This window comes from Ursus arctos, unplaced genomic scaffold (assembly GCF_023065955.2).
Source record: "Ursus arctos isolate Adak ecotype North America unplaced genomic scaffold, UrsArc2.0 scaffold_24, whole genome shotgun sequence".
Classification (NCBI taxonomy): Eukaryota; Metazoa; Chordata; class Mammalia; order Carnivora; family Ursidae; genus Ursus; species Ursus arctos.
The window spans coordinates 23,457,381-23,475,821 of NW_026622919.1; the positions used below are offsets into that span (position 1 = coordinate 23,457,381).

An 18,441-nucleotide genomic window follows, 5' to 3' on the forward strand; every position below is an offset into this window, starting at 1 on the left:
TGGGAAGGAATCAGCCGTGGCAGGTGCTAAGAACCACAGGAGAGTCAGGTGGAGAGGGTGAAGCCATGACGTCAACAGCGTGGATCATAAGGTTAGCCAAGAGGGGCGCCTGGGTGGCACAGCGGTTAAGCGTCTGCCTTCGGCTCAGGGCGTGATCCCAGCGTTATAGGATCGAGCCCCACATCAGGCTCTTCTGCTGTGAGCCTGCTTCTTCCTCTCCCACTCCCCCTGCTGTGTTCCCTCTCTCGCTGGCTATCTCTGTCTCTGTCAAATAAATAAATAAAATCTTTAAAAATAAATAAATAAATAAGGTTAGCCAAGAGAAACCCAGGGCAGAAAATTCTCTTGCAGGTCAGTGGGACTTGATGGTGTGTCATTCCCTGGTTCGGTTCTCCTTTGGAGGTTCAAGCCTAAGGGGCGGGGAGGGAAATGGCTCCTCTCCACTTGCCTTTCTCCCCAGATTCTCCTCAGCTTTGCACTTTCCTGCTCTTAGAGGGTAGAGGATATGGATTGAGGTGTAGTTTAAGCTTCAGCGGAGACCCCGTCGGCCTCTTCACTGAAGCGAGGCAGCACAGACAGCCCCCTAGAAGACCCCTGGGCAACTTGGAGACGGACTCCTCAGCCCGGAGAGCCACACTTTCGCCCAAGAGTGAATCTGAGGCATGGAAACATTCAGAATACAAACAGTATATGGGGCAGGGAGATGTGTCCAAGGAAACCTTCTTGGGGACAAATAAAATGCTTTTATTGAGAGAGGGCTTGCATCAGCCATCCAAATCATCTCTGAAATGAAACCACAGTCTCCAGTTACTCACATTGGGTTGAAGGAGGTGCTCCTGGGAGGAAACTCCTGGTTGCTTTGCGTGTGAATGGGGGGAATCCTTTGTTTCAGAGCCAGGCTCGCTGCCCAAGAGAGCAGCCCTAGGAAGGCGGCTGTGGATTCTCAGGTCCAAGCCCAGTTCTGCCTAAAAGCCAAGTCCTCCCCATCTGGGGCCATGCGGGGAAGGAGGCAATGCTGGTTTTAACTGCTACCTCCACACACCCCACAATGGTCCCAGACACCCCGTTTTCAGATCTCCCACGCCTCAGACCCGAGGGCACTGAATATCCAGATGAAAAATTCCGTTAGGCACAAATTGGGCATCATTTTCCTGCAGGCCACTGATGTTAAGACAACTAGAAATTTAGATGAGTTCATTTCGTTTATCCAAGTATTTTAATAAAGGGGAGAGGAGATTGAAGAAAATACTCTGAGTCTTCGGTCAGACTGTCAGGCACACAGCATGTGACCCCAAATTCCTGGAGGGATACAACTGGCTAGGGCAGTTTTTTATGAGTGATATAAACCATGACAGTACATGAAATCAGCCACGTGCATTGGGAAACATCTGATATTCCATGGCAACGATGTAAGATTCATGTATTTTGTTAAAATAGAAAACAAGGGGCGCCTGGGTGGCTCAGTCGTCAAGCGTCTGCCTTCGGCTCAGGGCGTGATCCCCGGGTCCTGGGATGGAGCACCGCATGGGGCTCCCTGCTCCACTGGGAGCCTGCTTCTTCCTCTCCCACTCCCTCTGCCTGTGTTCCCTCTCTCGCTGGCTGTCTCTCTCTCCGTCAAATAAATAAATAAAATCTTTTTAAAAAAATAGCAAACAAGACTCAAAATTATGAATATTTTGCCATGACTAACAGCTGAAAATGACCCTCCAACCCCACCTCTCGGGGAGATCCCTGCCACCATCATGTCTAAGAAATCGGGGTCCCCAAACCCCATGCCCCCACTCCAAGCATTTCAGATGAGGTATCTACTGATGGGCTGGTCTGTTAAGTAGTTGTGCTTGGTTCAGTCATGTGGCTAATTCTTGTCCTGACCATTTATTTATTTTTATTTTTACTTTTATTTTTATTTTTTAAGATTTTATTTATTATTTATTTGACAGAGAGAGAGACAGGTCTTGAGATCGAGCCCCGCATCAGGCTGCCTGCTCGGTGGGGAACCTGCTTCTCCTTCTCCCTCTGCCATTCCCCCTGCTTGTGCTTTCTGGCTCTTTCTATCTCTCTGTTAAATAAATAAACAAACAAACAAGCAAAATCTTTAAAAAGAAAAACGAAAAACGAACAAGGTACTGCCTCCGGGGTATTCATTTACCCTCTCTGTAAAATGGGGCGATTCTTTCCCTCTCCCCGTACCTCACACAAGATAGAAGACGAGATGGTACCCAGGCACTTGGGAGATTAAAAGGCGCCATACGAACATCAGAGGGCATTCTCCCATGCACAGCTGGGACTTGAATCCAAACCATCAGCTCGAAGTTCACTGCTGTCCACTCTACCGCAGCGGCTGTGCATGGACGTAAGCTCTGTCTCAGGCCAGGCCAAGGCCAGGGCAGGAGCAGCTCAAGGTGACCGGTGAGAGCCTGGGAGCTGTGTCAATCTGCTGGGACCGGGGCGTGCGACCTGAGAAATGAAGACAGCTCCCAATGCTCCCTGCGCTCAGAGGGTAGCTGCAGAAATAGCCCTGGGTTTCCTTCCTCTTGAATATTAAAATGCTCATAACGCTCTCTCCATGCCCCAGATTATGATGCGGCGCTGGAAATTAGCATTCTGTCCCAACACGCTGTGGCACCTTCGCTTTGGGGGCTGAAATGACGGCTTTTAATAAGCTGGCTCCAGGCACCTGTCACCAGTAATGGAAGTTCTGCCCGGGAAGATAGATCACGTCTTGATAAAAGACCACAGGGCAATAAATTTCCCAAGTCATCACTCAACTTCCAAATCAGGACTCCAGAGAATCGCTTCCACCTTTTGGCACTAACACTCCCCCTCCCCACTCTGCCCCAGAGTCACTGAGCCCTGCTGATCCTGACCACTGACCTCACTCACAGTTCTCCTTTGCCCTGACTCCTTGCACTTGGATTTGGGGGTTCAGTGAGAGCCACACAGACATGACTTGCAGATGCAACTGTACTTCAGGACTGGATCAGTGGAGAGACGCTACAAGAAGTTCCAGAACCGGAGTCTTAATGCTCTGCTATCAGCAGACTCAAATTTCCGCTATCCCAAGGATCCAAGTCATTAAGACTTCAAAATAAGCTCATTATAGAAATTCAAGCAGATGTAGTCATATCTACCAATGCTGGATTTTTCTTCTTCTTAAATCTGAGCACCTGTGCATGTTGTGGGAAATGAGGACTGTGTATAAGTAATCCGATTTAAAGATACCACATATATGGCGTGCCTGGGTGGCTCAGTCGTTAAGCGTCTGCCTTCGGCTCAGGTCATGATCCTGGGGTCCTGAGATCCGAGTCCCACAACAGGCTCCCTGGTCAGCATGGCGCCTGCTTCTTCCTCTCCCACTCCCCCTGCTTGTGTTCCCTCTCTGCTGGCTGTCTCTCTCTGTCAAATAAATAAATAAAATCTTAAAAATAAATAAATAAATAAATAAATAAATAAATAAATAAATAAATACACCACATAGCTAGTGAAGTTAAACATATACCTACCCTACAATCCAGAAATTCTATAGGAAATGAGTTGATTTGTCCACCAGGAGAACCGTTCAAGAATATTCACAATAGCCAAAAATAGAAACAACTCCAATGTCCATCAAGAGGTGAACGGATAAACTAGTGGTGGTATGTCCATACAATGGAATAGCATACAGCAATTCAAAAGAATAAACTACTGATAACACACAACAACATAGATAAATCACACAGACATTTTGTCGAATGGCATAAATCAGACCCAGAAGAGTATAAACTGTATGATTCTATTTATATGAATTTCAAGAACAGGCAAAACTAATTCATAGCAATGGAAATCAGTACATCAATTATTTCTGGAATATTGTACTGGAAAGGAACATACGTGGACGCAGGAAATGTTCTATATCTTGTTCTGAATGAGGGTTACATGGGTAAATATTCCTTGAGCCATAGGCTTAATATTAAAATTGGGGCGCCTGGGTGGCACAGCAGTTAAGTGTCTGCCTTCGGCTCAGGGCGTGATCCCGGCGTTATGGGATCGAGCCCCACATCAGGCTCCTCCGCTGGGAGCCTGCTTCTTCCTCTCCCACTCCCCCTGCTTGTGTTCCCTCTCTCACTGGCTGTATCTATCTCTGTCAAATAAATAAATAAAATCTTAAAAAAAAAGTAATGCACTTTACTGAATTATGTTATACCTCAAAGGGGGGGAGAAGCTTTTTTATAAAACACCCACGATGTCCTTTCCTGACATGGAAAGATGTCTTTGATGTCTTCATCAGATATTAAAAAGCCAATTTCATTCCAATCCTAAATGAAAAGGAGTGAAATGACATTAACAAATTAAACATCACAGGGACACCTGGCTGGCTCAGTCAGTGGAGGGTCGTGAGTTCAAGCCCCATGTTGGGCGGGGAGCCTACTTTAAAAAATTAAATTAAAGGGACACCTGGGTGGCGCAGTCGGTTAAGCATCTGCCTTCCGCTCAGGTCATGATGCCAAGGTCCTGGGATCGAGTCCCACATCGGGCTCCTTCCTCAGCGGGGAGCCTGCTTCTCCCTCTGCCTGCTGCTCCCCCTGCTTGTGCTCTGTCTCTCTCTATTTCTCTCAAACAAATAAGTAAAATCTTTTAAAAAAATTTTTAAATTAAATAAAATAATAAAAATAAATAAATAAAAAGTAAATGAATGAATAAAAAATAAAAATAAATTAAAAATCACAGCTGAATCCTGAGCGTTGGTGGGAACTGTCTTCTATCCAAAGCACAACAGGAAATGACCGGTGCCAGAGAGTTCGAAGGGCTTTTTCCTCTCCTCCCGCATCCCAGGACATCCCCAGCATCTGTTCCGAGCAGCACACAGTGCCACACCAGATAATGCCCATAAAACTAGACCCAGACACCAGACAGCACTCCGGGCCCTCAGGGGTCCTCCTCGTCATCTGGGAGGGCAGCTGTCCCCACAGGCTCCGGGTCCTGCTGGTCATCTCTCTAAGTGAACACGTAGATTACAAAGTAAATCCAAAATGAATCTTTTTCCTGAAATTAAAAAAAAAATTTTACATGATATAGAAAGCAGCCCGCTTCTCTTTCCCAGGACAAGGTTAGCAGGGTCTGCTGTTTCTACTTTCCTTTAACCCTCTTTGTAAACTTCTACCCTCTTTTTACTCCTCTGTTCACCAGGGAAATTCGAAGCCATGAAGCACGTCGATAATAGAAAAACCCATCTTTACTTAACAAGGGTTAGCGCTGGGGGTGGGGAGAAGGGCCAGGCTCTTTTTCTCCCCCTCATCACTAGCTGTCAAATATTTACTTTTGGGCTGTGTGAACCTAGCCAAGGGGTGCCCCCATCCAGTTCGGGCTGGTCCCCGCCCCTTCCTCCCTTCCTCCACCTATTTCCTGCATTGTTCTTTCTCTATGGAAACAGACATAAACTTGCAGGAGTGTGAGAGCAGTTTAACATTTTAAAAGTGCACAGATCTTACGAGTTCAGCTTGATTAATCTTTCAGGCGCATCCACACCCGTGTGACTACAACCCTATCAAAACGGGGAATATTTCAAGCACTCTAAAGGCCCCCCTTTTGTTTCCTCCCAATCAATACTGGGGAGGAGGAATTTTTTTACCTAAAAAATGTGAAGCATTCTATTCCTTGAATTTTGAAGATTCAACTCTCATCTCTCAACATATTTAGGGGCATAACGATGTTCTCTTTCTCACTTCTGAATTATTTTTCAAAGTAAACATGGAAACTATCTGTATGATCCATAATTGCAGAAATGCTTTTCCACCTGGTGACACACCTCAAGATCTGGATACGATGCAATCCCTAAAGTCATGCTCGGACAATATTTAAAGACACTGAGAGTAATATTAAATTAAAAGGCGAGATACACAAATGTTCATGCAAAAGCCCAATTCTGAAATCACACGCATAGGCAAGGAAACATAACGGAAGGAAATACAACAAAATATTAGCTTTGATAAACTTTGGGTGGTAGAATATGGGGTGGGTTTTATTTTTGTCTTTATATTTTTTATCTTTGAAATTCTTGATGATGAGAATGTGTTATTTTCTAATGAGGAAAAAAAACCTGTTTTCTTTTTAAATGTAGGTCAACCGAAATGACTAGTATTGGAGAAATGATTTTCTAAATTAGGACAACTCATTTTGTTGCATATTATGTGTTTTTCAAATGGCATGTTGAAGGCTGTAATAACTTGGAAAATTGCCTGTAGTGTTTTTTTAAATCACGGGGCACCTGGCTGGTCAGTTGGTAGAGCACGCGGACCTTTGATATCAGGGTCTCTGAGTTCAAGTCCCACACTGGGCGTAGAACTTGCCTTAAAAAAAATAATGAAAAAGAAAAGAAAAAAAGAAAAGAAAACCAGGACAGGAGGCATATAAGTCAGGTGGTGAGGGGGAGACACAGAAGTATTATAACAGTGGCAGTAAAACAGGAGTACTGAAATCACAAATGGAAAAAAAATATATTTAAAAGACGGTTGTTTATTAAAAAGTTTTTAAAGTACGGGTGGGTTTAAAGCCCCATATTTTATTTTCTGCGATGTGGATATGTTTTTTGCACTTTGAGGGTTGTTATTATTTTTTTTCTTAAGGCAGGAATGTTGGGGGTAATCATTTCAATGTGTTTTAGTCTGAAGTCTCTGGGAAACTGTAGATGTGGCTTCTCTTACTCTGAATCGGATTCCACCGAAACCGTTGTGTCCAACACTGTAAATCCTTAATTTTCACAAATGCCGGACCGGCCGGGTTAACGCAAACACGACCCAAGTGCTGAAGACTTACTACCATTTCTGGAAAGCTCACTCCGTTAGATCTTTGCATTTATTTTTCCAAACAAACGGCTTCGTCTGCGATCGAGTGATTTCTCCTGTACAGAGCTGGGGGTGGGGGGGCAGAGGGCAGCGATGTGAGAGCCGAACAACAAACTAAAATTGAAAGTCTTTCTCGCAGCTTCTGCCTCCCCGCCCCCCCCCCAAAGTCCCGATTGCTTCGGGTTCTCCTGATCCGGGTGCCAACCATGGCCCCACTAGCCCTAAAAGATGTGGCCTGGGTCGGTGAACTTGACCCAGGTGCCACACCTCTGCCCCCCCTTCGCCCCCCACAAAGTTAGACAAAGGATGAAGGCCTGGCTGGGTTCTGTCCGGGGCCCAGAAAGCCTGAGGATCCAAGGTCGCAGAGGAAGATAAAACGACAAACCCCTTTGATCCGAGTCCTGTAGTGGGCAAGAGCCAAATGGGGGGCTGGGTGGAACTTGGAGAACATTATCCTGGCTACTCCCTCAGGCCTCTTTTCCTGCTTGCCAGTGTGGACCTGCCTCCGCCCAAAGCAGGAGGCCAGGAGCTTTTCGTTGGTTCGCCGGGACTGGGTGCCTTCTAGGCGGTCGCCGAGCCTCGGGGGCTCCTCGAGGGAGGCGAAGCCGGCCGCGCCCCGGACCTGGAGTAGCGACGTGTCCCCCCTGCCCTGCGCGCCCTGTTCCCATGACAATGCATCTTATGAAGCCGGGAAGAGACCGCAGGATAGTCTTTGATCGTCCCCTGCTCCAGGATCCTAGATTTCTTAAAAAAACAGAAGAAAAAGGAAAAAACCAAAACACTAACTCCGTCTCCACAAGCAGCTCTGCTCAGCCTGCGCCGGCGGTTGCCAGGTTCCCGGGTCTGGCGTCTCCACAGGCCAGTATTTCCTCGGCCACAACCGTAGGGGTGGGGAGGACGCCCCATTTACCAAGTTCAAGGTTCCAGAGCCTGAGGAGACAGCGGTCTCCTTGGGCCTGGCCGCCGCCCGCTGGAATGACCGGCCGAAGGAGGGACGCTTTGAAAATAGAGGCGGCGGTCTCGGAAAGACTACTCGAATGTTCGCTAATAATTCATCTGATTTAGCTATTATTCGTTGGCTATTTATTTTTTTAAAGATTTGTTTAAAGTAATCTCTTCACCCAAAATGGGGATCGAACTCACGACCCGGAGATCAAGAGTCCGGGGCTTCACCGACTGAGCCAGTCGGGCGCCCCTCCTTTGCTACTTATGCGTTTGTTTTTCCTTGTTATTAAGAAAAAAAAAAAAATAGGGGACTTTGCTGCCTAAAAATAAGGTAAGAAAACATGACTTAGGAAAGAGGGAAAATGAAAAAGTTACATTATGTCCATCCTGACTGCAATAGGGCCTCAATAACCGGGATTTTTACTGCAGACCATGCCAGTCTTCCACGGAAGACGAAGAACAGACTTGGATGGCAAACCAATGCGGACTTCTCTGGGACAGGCCCGGCCTCTCACGCTCCGGATCCTTTCACAACCCTCCCTTGCCCCCTTTCTCTCCACCCGCTCTGCGTCCCCATCCAGCTCGCGGAGGGGTGAAGGAATGTTTACGGCCTCACTCAAGTTCAATGACAAACCCTGCCCCGAGGGGGAAAGGCAGCGGACTTCAACCATCAATCAGACAAAGGCCGAGCGCAGGTCTTGGGCGAGGCTGGAATCCGGGAGCCGAGGGTCCTCAGGAAGGGTACCGATCCCGCTCTCCGCGAGCTGTCTCTTTTCCCCTGCCTAGGGCCTGCGGTGCCCGGCCGGTGGCGGGGACACCAACATTTGGTGCAGGCCCGCCTGCGGGGGAGTGGGGCAGTCACCGTGTGAATGGCGAGAAGTGGCTGCTCCCTGCGCAGGCTTCGCCCAGCTCTCAGAACCCAGGGCTAGCACCCCTGCCGGCTCCTCGGCTTTCTCCCTCCGGCTGGAGCCCCGGCCCCACCGACCTCTCTGCACAGCCTGCGTTTTCCAGCCTCCTCCCCGAGTTTTGTTCACATCTTCTCTCCCAGATTTGATATAAATATCTTTCGAGGTGCTACTCCAACACGGCCTTTTCTGGGAAACTTCCCCAGATGCCATGGGGAGACGGGGGACTCTTTCTCACTCCTTATGAGAAAGATTTATCCTGGTTGTAGTCATGGACCCCACCACACGATGTCAGAGGTCACATCTGAGGAAGCTGTAGACCCAAGATCTGGCGCCAAGAGAGAGGCAGGGCTCAGGGCTCAGTTTTTCCGTTGTCTCTCCTACAGCCTCCCACCCCCAGTAGAAGATTTTGCATGCGGTAGGTACTTGGTGAATAAGTAGTGGATTAAACTAAATTTCCATTTGTCTTTAATCCCGGTGTTGGGTTTGTTTGTTTGTTTTGCATTTATGCAAATCTGCCTGGTACACCCAGGAGAAGCCAAGTCCAGGGAGTTTTAAGTGCCCCTCTGTGACATCAGGAGACGGCTGCTGATGGAAACAGGTGTTTGTCAGTGTCTAGGGGGACCTTGTGAAAAGAGGCATGTGGGGGTCGGGAAGAGACTGGGGTCCCTGTTCTCTCCGGGTGGTGTAGACAGAGGAGCTTAGACATTAAGAGCACCTGCTTTGGGGATCAGCTCTGGCGCAGCGGGCTGTGTGACACTGATCAAGTAACCGACCCTCTCTTAGTGTCAATTTCCTCCTTGTATGAAGTGTACGCGCCCTTGGAGGTTCTGTCAGTGCGGCAGCAGTAGCTCTGAAGGGGGCGGGAGCAGGAGGAGTCGGATTGGGTAGAAGGAAAAGGGGTACCTGGGAGTCCTGAGTGTGCCTGTAAATTACCCTGTCCACCCTAAGACCAAAGGATTAGCAGTGTCAGTGCCTACGGACTTGGGCATGTGCCCCCCTCCCGTGGCTGCTGGTCGGGGCTCTGAGCCCCTGTCCACATATGCCAGCAGCGCGCGGCCCCTCTAGTTGCTCCTCAGATCCTGGCACTTACCAAGCTTCTGAAAAAGACGCAGGAATGGGGGGGAGCAGCGGTTCAGATACTAGGTATACTGATTTATTTTTTAAGTTTATTTAGGTAATCTCTACATCCAACGTGGGGCTTGAACTCACCACTGGGAGATCAAGTCCCACGCTCTTCCGACTGAGCCAGCCAGGCACTCCCCGATTTATTTTTTTAAGGGCCGGAGCCTTTCTCTTAAGGGTGACTTAGTCAATCACCAGTGCTACCATTACAGTTAATTTTCACCGGTTTTCAAAAAATAGGTGTGTTGTAAAGAATGATTATTTTAAATAAGAACGATAGCAATAGCATTAACAATAATATTAATTTTGTCTTTGCCAGGACTCCATCCAGTCGGAGACAAACAGAGGTCATCTGGGGGACTTCGCGGAGGGCGCTCGCAGCCTCCCCCCTGCCCGGGCGGCGCCCGGCCCGCATGCTACGAAGCGCTTTCGGCTCGGGCAGCCGCGCGTCTCTCCAGGAACCAACGTGGAGGGGCCCTCGCCAGGTGGTCGGTCTCTGGTCTCAAGTCCCTTTTAACCGCCCTTCCCTGCCCGCCTAGATCGCGGAGGCCCCACATTCCTGGCAAGACCTCTCCAGGGCTTCCGGAGGCGGGTCCCAGACTGAGAGAGCGGTACGCTGTAGGCCCACGATTAGTTTACCTTATTACGGAGAAACGCACTCTTGGAGGTATTGAAACGCGCCGGTCCCTGATCTGAGAAATGGGTGCATAACAGTCTTGTTCTCTCTGCAGAGGCCAGGCCCGAGATTCAGCTTGCGTCAAGGCCCTGAGCTCGACAGGCGCCAGCCTGAAGGTTTCAGCCTCCGAGCGGCGCAGGGCTCGTCTCGCGCACCTTAGGCTAGAGGAGGAAGGACAGAAGCGCGGCACTGGGCGCCCCACTCCCAGCAGAGTCCGGGGCGGGGCTCAGGGAGAGGGCACACAGCAAATGGCTCCCCACCTCGGGCGAAGGCCGGAGTGTCCCCTCCCCAGTGCTGACCGAGGCCTCCTCGCCTCCTCGCCAACCTCGGCGTCCCCAGCCGTTCTCCAGGCCTCTCCAGCCTTTCCCCCGCAGCTTGACCTTCTCCCTCCTTCTCGAGGCCGGAGGTGCCCCCCAACCCTTCCTCCCCCCTCCCCCCTCTTCCTGCAAAGCTTTTAGGAGAGTGGGGGCGGAGGCGGCGGAGACCACCTACGTGAAACCTGAAGTTCAATGGCAAAGTCCCTGACCCTCCCCTCCCTTCCGGGCTCCGGCAAACGCTCTCCCTCTTCCTCCTTCCGGGGGTGTTTGAACTCTTGCTGCCGCCGTCCCCTCTCTCACTTCGGGGGCAATTTAGGGGAAGGGAGCCAGTGGTGGAACTTTTCTTCGCCAGCTCGACCACCTCCCACCCCCTTTCTAGACAGAGGCAGCTTGTAGCCGACGGAGGCAGAAAGCCTGCCTTTTTAAGTCTCTCTCCAGGCCCACATCAGCGCCTGGGGCGGGAGGGGGTGCGGGGGGGGGGAGCGGAGGGGTGTCCCACACGGGTGAGAGGCTGAGGTCCACTCTAGTGCTTTCTCTCCCCTTTCCTGGAGAGGAACTGTTCAGGTGGGGGAGAATATGATATAAATTTCTTTAAAAACAGCAGAACCACCCCCCTTTGGCCCCGCGCAGCCGTCGCCTCGGCCCTTTAGGGCCGCTTTACGCATCCAACCCACGGTTGTAGCGCCGCGGTTTCTAGCACACCCGAAGCAGGCGGCGGCACAGTTTCCCCCGAAGGAAACCTAATTAAAGTGCAGCACTTAGGACCTCGGATAAAACTTTAATGAAGGGGAGGCGGGGAGGGCAGTTTGCTTCGCGTTGGAGGAGGGGAGCCGGGCCGCTGGGAGAACGGGGGCGGGGGGAGGCGCTCGATCAGAGCTTCCGGCTCTGGAGCGACTCACCGTAGGGGAGGCCGGGGGGTGGGGACGGGGGGAACCCCGCTGTGCGGATTCTCCGCGGGCCGCGGCCTCCCGGGGTCCAGAGCGGCCGGAAGCGTTCGCCAGGGTGAGTAAAGGACTCCAGGGCTGGAGCCCCCGCCTGGCTCTCCGCTCGGGAATTTAGATTCGAAAAGAGCTTTCGGAGGTCGCGTCTACTTACTTCTCCACCAGCACTCCCTAATTCGGCCTCTGGAAACCTAATAAAATACAACTGCTTTGGAGTTAGAAGTGATTTCGGGCCTGGAGCCGGCGTAGACGCGCCCCTCTGATCCGGTTTGGACGCTTGCGGAGACTCGCAGCCGGAGGTGTTCCGCTCGGAGTACGCGAGAGGGCGTGGAGCGCTGCGCGGAGGACAGTTACGCCTCGTTGGTGGATAACGACGCCCGGGGTATTTTCAGGAGTGTATTAGTGCACTCCCGCAGGCATTTGTTCGGGAGAATGTTGTCTGCATTTACCTATTTATGAACGCTGTGTTCACATGTTTCAATCTGAAAATTTTTTAGCAAGACACGCTCCCCACTCGCTAAAAATGGCCCTATTCCAAAGCAAATCGCTGCAGACAAGCAACGGTAAATACATGGGTTTTGCTGAAATTGGACGCAAATTAGCAAGAGATTTTTAAATGCTCGGTCTGGGTGGGAAGGGGTAAAATTTGCCCTGGGAGTAAAACTGGTGTTTGGAAAGGGGGTTCATGAAAGGATTTAAAGCCAAACGAAATTTAAATTCGTTTTGTTTTGCACAGGTTCCATACTGGGGGGGGAGGATGGGGGGATGTCCCCGCGAACTGTTCGACGGAGGAAGATAACACGCCAGCGGCGCGAAGTCCCAGACGGGGGTCTGATGGCGCCGCGGCCTTGCTCCGGGAGCCGCGACTGGCCTGTTCTCTATTCCACATCGCTCGTGCTGCCCTCCTTGCCTTCATCCTGCGTCTCCCACTAGCTGGACCGATCCATCTGCCGACACGTTGGCCCAGTTCCAGGCGGCTCCGGGTCCGGGCGCTCTCACGAGCTGCCCCCCCCCCCAAACCCTCCAACCCCGGAAGCCCCAGACCCCAGGCATCCTGAAGCCAGCGGCTCGGTTCGGGGGTTAAGGCCCAACGCCCCGCGGGTTTCCCTGAAATAGCAAACTTCTGCCGGAAGGGGGCGCCCTTGCCTTTTTAATAGTCCACAAACGCACATTGGTAGCGAAATAAATCTCTAAAATTCCAAATCTTTTGTTCATTCTGAAATTATTGTGAACCAACAGTAGAACGAAACTTGAAGTCCCTGGTAGCGGTGTGGAGGAGTTAGAGCCCTGGGAGGGAAGGGTCTCGAGGTCTCTGACTCCTTTGAAGTCTCTACCTAGGCTGGCTAGTTTAGTCCGAGTGGCAGCCCCTTTTGTGGCCTTTCTTCTCCTCCTGTGGGGACCCCGCACCATGGAGCCCCTTCATTTGTCCCACACCCTACCCACATGCCTATAGGCACTGAAGTCTCCCCATTTCTGAGGCGGCGAGGGAGGGGTCTTTGTACACTATCCTTGAGAACCTGCGAGGTTCGAAGCTACTTGCTGGAGACTTTGCTTGAAGGAGAACGTGAAAGGCAGGAAGTAACTTCCTCTGAGCCTGGCGCTTTACCGAGGAGCTTAAACTGGACCACGAGGCTTGGAAGGGTTTTTTTAATCACAAAATTGACATCCCCCCCCCCGCACCCCAAGCAGACACAGTCTAAGGAGACCCAAGAGGGGAGGGTGACCGGCCACCTTTGGGGCCTTTCGCCTCAGCCCTGGGTTCCTCTTTGGTAAATAGATTTAGAAGAATCTGAGTTGCTTCCCAACTCATTCCCAGGAGAGGAGCCAGGACTGGGATCCCACCCAACGGCGGGCTGTAAACCCCCCAATCCCTTGGCGACACAGGGCTTCCTAGAGCACCACGAGGCTGAGCCAGCTCCCAGAGGCCATTGAGACGGTCACGGTAGCCTCACAGGCGGCTCCTGCTGGTGCCTGGGTGGTGCAGGTCCTCTCCACTCTGAGTCTGGGCTCTGGATCGCAGGGAGTGTGTCTGCCCGGATGCCCCAGCCCAGGCTGCAGGAAGACCCAGGGCAAACCCACTGACTTGGCTGAGCCCCCAAGGTGGTGAATCCCACAGGGCACTGGGCCCAGGTACACGACATGAAGGAGGCGGCACAGAGGCGAAGACTCCGTGTCAGGGTCCTGGGCTCTGCAGCTCTGCGAACAGCCAGTCTGCCCCAGGTTTCTGGAATTCCACACTCTGAGTCTCTGTCTACGTGGACGGAGAAAAGAGAGTTGGCGCCAACGTGATCCTGCACCCACCCAAGGATGCAGGGTACTGGGACTAAACCAGGGCAAAGTGATAAGGAAAGAAATCTTCAGCCACTGTTGCCACTCAGACTACTGACCTGGGTCTTTGGGTTTCTGCCACCCGCTGTTCTCCCCCCCCCAAAAAAAGGGCCTGTCCCATCTCCCAGGCCTGAGACCCACAAGCTTCTCTTGGTGTTAAGGGGAGGCAAGCAGAGGGGGAATGGGTGGTGAAGGGCCATTTTCTGGTTTTCTCTCCAGCCTGGCTATTCCAGCGTGTTTGCGATGTGCCTGCCAGTAAGGTCCCATTCTACTCTCTAGTTCTGTAACTATTTGTGCCCAGGAAGGGCACGTCTACAAGGCCACAAATACCTATTTCATGCAGCTCCCAAATGCCCAATGAACCATAACCTGGACAGAACCACCTGGAATGTTAAGGGAAGACTTGGAAAGTTTAGGGGAGGAAATGAGAGATGGTGAATTATCCGGGCGCTTTCTCAAACTTTTTCTGGAGGAAGGAGGACTCGGGAGGGGAGCTCCCTGGCTTCATTTTCACAGGACGAAATCTAAGAGTTAAGGATGGGACTTCTGAGACCACTGCGTACCACCTAGGGGGTGGGCAGGGAGGGAGGGAGGGCACGAGGGAGGGAGAAAGAGGTACCCTACAGTGTTGTCCATCCTGCCCAGGTGTCATCTTTGAAAAATGCTAAGTGAGCCACGGTAGTCACAGGGATGAATCTGCCTTTTCTCCTCTCCACTGCAGTCACTGGGCTGGGGGATGGGATTTGGAAACGGAAGTGGATCCAGAGGAAGCTTCCCTGCCTTGGGTCTCCCTCCAAGTTTATTCATAATCAGCTCAATCCATGCAAGCGGTTTCTAAGTGCTCTTCAGAGCTCTAGATAGAAAATATGAAACTAATTATGGCAACTCCTACTGGTTATGGTGATTACTGCCACCGCCAGGATGAACGATTGTGACTGGGACAGGTCCTGGGGGTGGTGTGCTACGCTGGTGGATTGGACTGGGACTCTGGGCCTCACTGGCTCCCTAGAACACATGGGGGCACCCAGGCCATCCCCGAGGGACCGCCCAGGAGCTGTGGCCTGGGAAAAGCGCAGCCTCTGGGAGCCCCTCAGCAGAGTCCTGCGCTCCAGCCTGGCCCCCGCAGGTTCCGGGTCTCCCCAGGATGCTCCCACTTCTCTCCCACCTCCCCAGCCAGGGATCTCCCTCACGGAGTAGTGGTGGTCTTGACCTTGGCGAGGACTTTCTTCTCCTTAACCCGGCGGTTCTGAAACCAGATGGTGATCTGGCGCTCTGAGAGGCTGGTGGCCGCCGAGATCTTGCGCCTCTTGTCCTTGGTGATGAACTTATTAGCTGAATACTCGCGCTCCAGCTCCCGCAACTGCCCCTTGCTGTAAGGAATGCGCTTCTTTCGGCCACGTCGGAAGGCGCAGCCTTCTGGAGGGTGCTGAGCGCCTGACTCTGAGCCAGAAGAAGGAAGGAGAGAAAGCCACGCTCAGACCTCTGCCCGCAAGCCCAGGCGCAGACCCAGGCCCTGCAAGCTAAGTAATCCTACGGAAGCACCCAGATCACACCCTTCAGACACACGTGTGCTCCCACTCCCCCGAAGCACAGGGGGACACCTCGGCTTCCGGCTGGTTTCTGATGGCCGCTCAGGCTTGGAAAGACTTCTGCACCCACCCTCACCTATCACTGTCCTCACGATTGCAGGTCTACAAACACACCCGTCACACACAGCCGGACCTTTGCCCACAGCCACGTCTATCCACCCTCACATGCATTTTCAGGCTCTTGGCCACTCTCACAGATTCTACAGGCAAATTAAGTAGAGTCAGGAACACATTTCTGCCCCCACTCCCAATACACACACACACACACCCATATACACACAACACAGACACATACACACACCCCTAAGTTATGACTGCAGGAAATCTAAAATTTCCTTTGGAAACTGAAAAATTCATCTGAGAGAAAATGAGGGCTTGAATTCTTTACAGAACATTCAATATCTGTGTTCCTACCCACCCCACCCCCATACTCACTGAACTGAGTCATTTAGCCTTTTGGGAGAATTAAACCTGGGATCTGAGAGGTAGGAACAGCCTGAGCCTAGGCCCCAGCAAAAAGCACCAAAGACTCGGACATACTGAAAAGCTGGTCCCAAGGCCTCCTAGGGAGACGAAGGCACCTGGAGGCCCACAGGCTTCAGACCCCTCACACGGACCCTCTGGGGCCTCCCCCGCCACCCCCGGGCTCTTCAAGGGCCTGAACTCTCCTTCAGAATCCCAAGAGCCAACCCGAGCTCCTCCTCACCAGCCCTGGCTCCCTTCACTTCCTCCCCTGCAAGTGCCCCTGCGGCCTACCCCCCACAGTCAGCACCAAGGGGCCCCCAAATAGTAAGGCAAGTTACCTGCAAATGCCGCCTTCCAGAAGGGACCCGGTGGGTTCTGTTCCCCCTGGCAACACATCTGGCCGGTCCAGCCACCGGCGAGGGCCCAGGGCTGGTAGCTGTCGACCTGCAGCAGGGAGTCGTGGCGAGGCTCCCCCGGGGCGCCCAGAGTCTGCACCACCGACACATCCAGGTAACTGGCCATAGGCTGGTAGGGTCCCGGGTACCCCGGATAGAAGGCAAACTCGGTGGGGCGGCTGGGGTACTCCTCCCCGGCCGTGGCAGGCTCCGCGGGGTAGGCAGCTAGGGAGGCCGCCTGGGCGCAGGGTTTCAGCGCGCTCCGGGACACCCGGCAGGAGTAGTACCCGCCTCCGAAGTAGCCGTAGGGCACCGGAGTCGGGGGCGCCCCCTGGGGCACCCCGGGGCAAGGGTGGCACTGCTTTGGCGGTTCCGCAGAGCCCGGCAGGTCCAGCGGGGCGTAGCTGACGGCGGGCATCAGCGCAGGCGCCCCCGCCGGGTGGCTGGTCAGGGGGGAGTGGGCGGCTAGATGCCGGCCCCCTCCCGCGGCCGGCAAGCCTTCCAGATCCTTGGCCCCGTCCAAGGTGGCGTAATCGCCGGGCTCCATGGGGCCGAGGGTCGGCTCATGGGGTGCCGGGGGTGGGGGCGGATCCAGGGGGCACCCAGCTCGCTCTCCCCACCCAGGCCCCGGGAATCCAGGGCGTTTTAAATCGCTCCCAGCTCGCACGGCGCCTGCCTTCGCTGGGCCCGGCCGTCCTGACGCAGGAGACGCAGGTGCCAGGGCACGCGCGCTGATTGGCTGCGGCCCCGGGCCGAGGAGCTAGTAAAACCTTCACGGCAGAAAATGCGAAAATACTTTACCCCCGCTTCTGTCTCTATCCCTCCCGTCCTCCCTCCCTCCCTCCCTCCCGTCCTCCCTCCCTCCCCCATTCTCTCCCTCCCTCCCCCATTTCTCCCTCCCTCCCCCATTCTCTCCCTCCCTCTTCTCCTCTTCCCCTCTTCCCCTCTCTCCCTCTCCCTCTCTCCCTCTCTCCCTCCCCGTCTCTTTTATTGCATTTGAAAACAAGAACAGCGAGGAAAGCTGCTTTCCAGTTTGGGGCTACCCAGCTCGGCTTTGGCGCGCGGGGGGGGGGGGGGGGGGGGGCGGGGAGAGAAGTGGGAGGCGCAGGGAGAGCAGACAAGGGGCTGACCCCACCTCCGCCGCCTCCTCTCCCTCCCTGGCTCTCTGTCTCCTGTGCTTTGGCAGGTTTAACGAGAGAATAAAAAGCTCTCCCAATAAAGTGTGCGTCTCCTGGGGGGAAGGGGAATCGGGGGTGGGGCCCGGGAGGCCGCTCTGCGCCTGAAAGGGGAACCTGGGAATGGGCATGAACCAGAGGCGGCTGGGAAATGGGAACTAGACGGTATTTCTGGGAGCCCCTGGCTTTGGGTCCTGGGTACAAGCATCCCAGTTCCTTCTAGGTGCCCCTCCTATTCCGGATGCGCGTAATAGCTGTCCGGGGAAGTGCCTGGGAAGCCCCTTCCCCAGGGATCCCAGCTACCGCCCAGGCGGCTCCCGGATCCGGGTGGGGCAGAAGGGGAGGGAGGGGGACAAGATCTCGGAAGAAGACGGAGGATCTGGAGCCTGGGACGTGCAAGGTTCAGATCTGAAGGGGAAATGGAGTTTCTACACGGAGCCTCTGAAAGGGGATCTGGATTTTCATTTATGGTGTGGAAAGAGAGGATGTACGAAGAGAGGACACACCTGCCTTGTATATTCAGAGAGAGAGAGACAGAGACCCAGGGACCGAAGCACAAAGAGTGAAAGGGAAAAAGTTGAAGGAGGGAAAGGGAGAGGATCTTGCAAAATCCTGAAGTACCAGCCAGAAAAGAGGACCTCTTTTCCCCATTTTCTGCGGTCTAAGGGATTTCTGGGAAGCCAGGCCTAATTGGCCATGCCTTAGTTGGAGGGGTTCTGGACCCCAAGAAAGTAGGAGCCTGCCCTATGCTGAGATGTC

General features: G+C 53.0%; 1 protein-coding gene across 1 annotated transcript; it reads right to left on the minus strand.

The window, feature by feature from the left end:
• Positions 1 to 15,244: 15,244 nt before the first annotated feature.
• Positions 15,245 to 17,054, minus strand: HOXB13 (homeobox B13). The gene is made up of 2 exons (XM_026512286.1): positions 16,451 to 17,054; positions 15,245 to 15,498 (listed from the first exon to the last, which is right to left on the minus strand). The coding sequence occupies exons 1-2, from the start codon at positions 17,052 to 17,054 to the stop codon at positions 15,245 to 15,247; spliced, it is 858 nt and encodes a 285-aa protein (XP_026368071.1).
• Positions 17,055 to 18,441: the final 1,387 nt, after the last annotated feature.

Coding starts and splice junctions, on each gene's coding strand:
- HOXB13 (XM_026512286.1), bottom strand. CDS start 17,054: ATGGAGCCCGGCGATTACGCCACCTTGGACGGGGCCAAGGATCTGGAA. Junction 15,499..16,450: donor CTGGAAGGCGGCATTTGCAG/GTAACTTGCCTT, acceptor CTTCTGGCTCAG/AGTCAGGCGCTCAGCACCCT.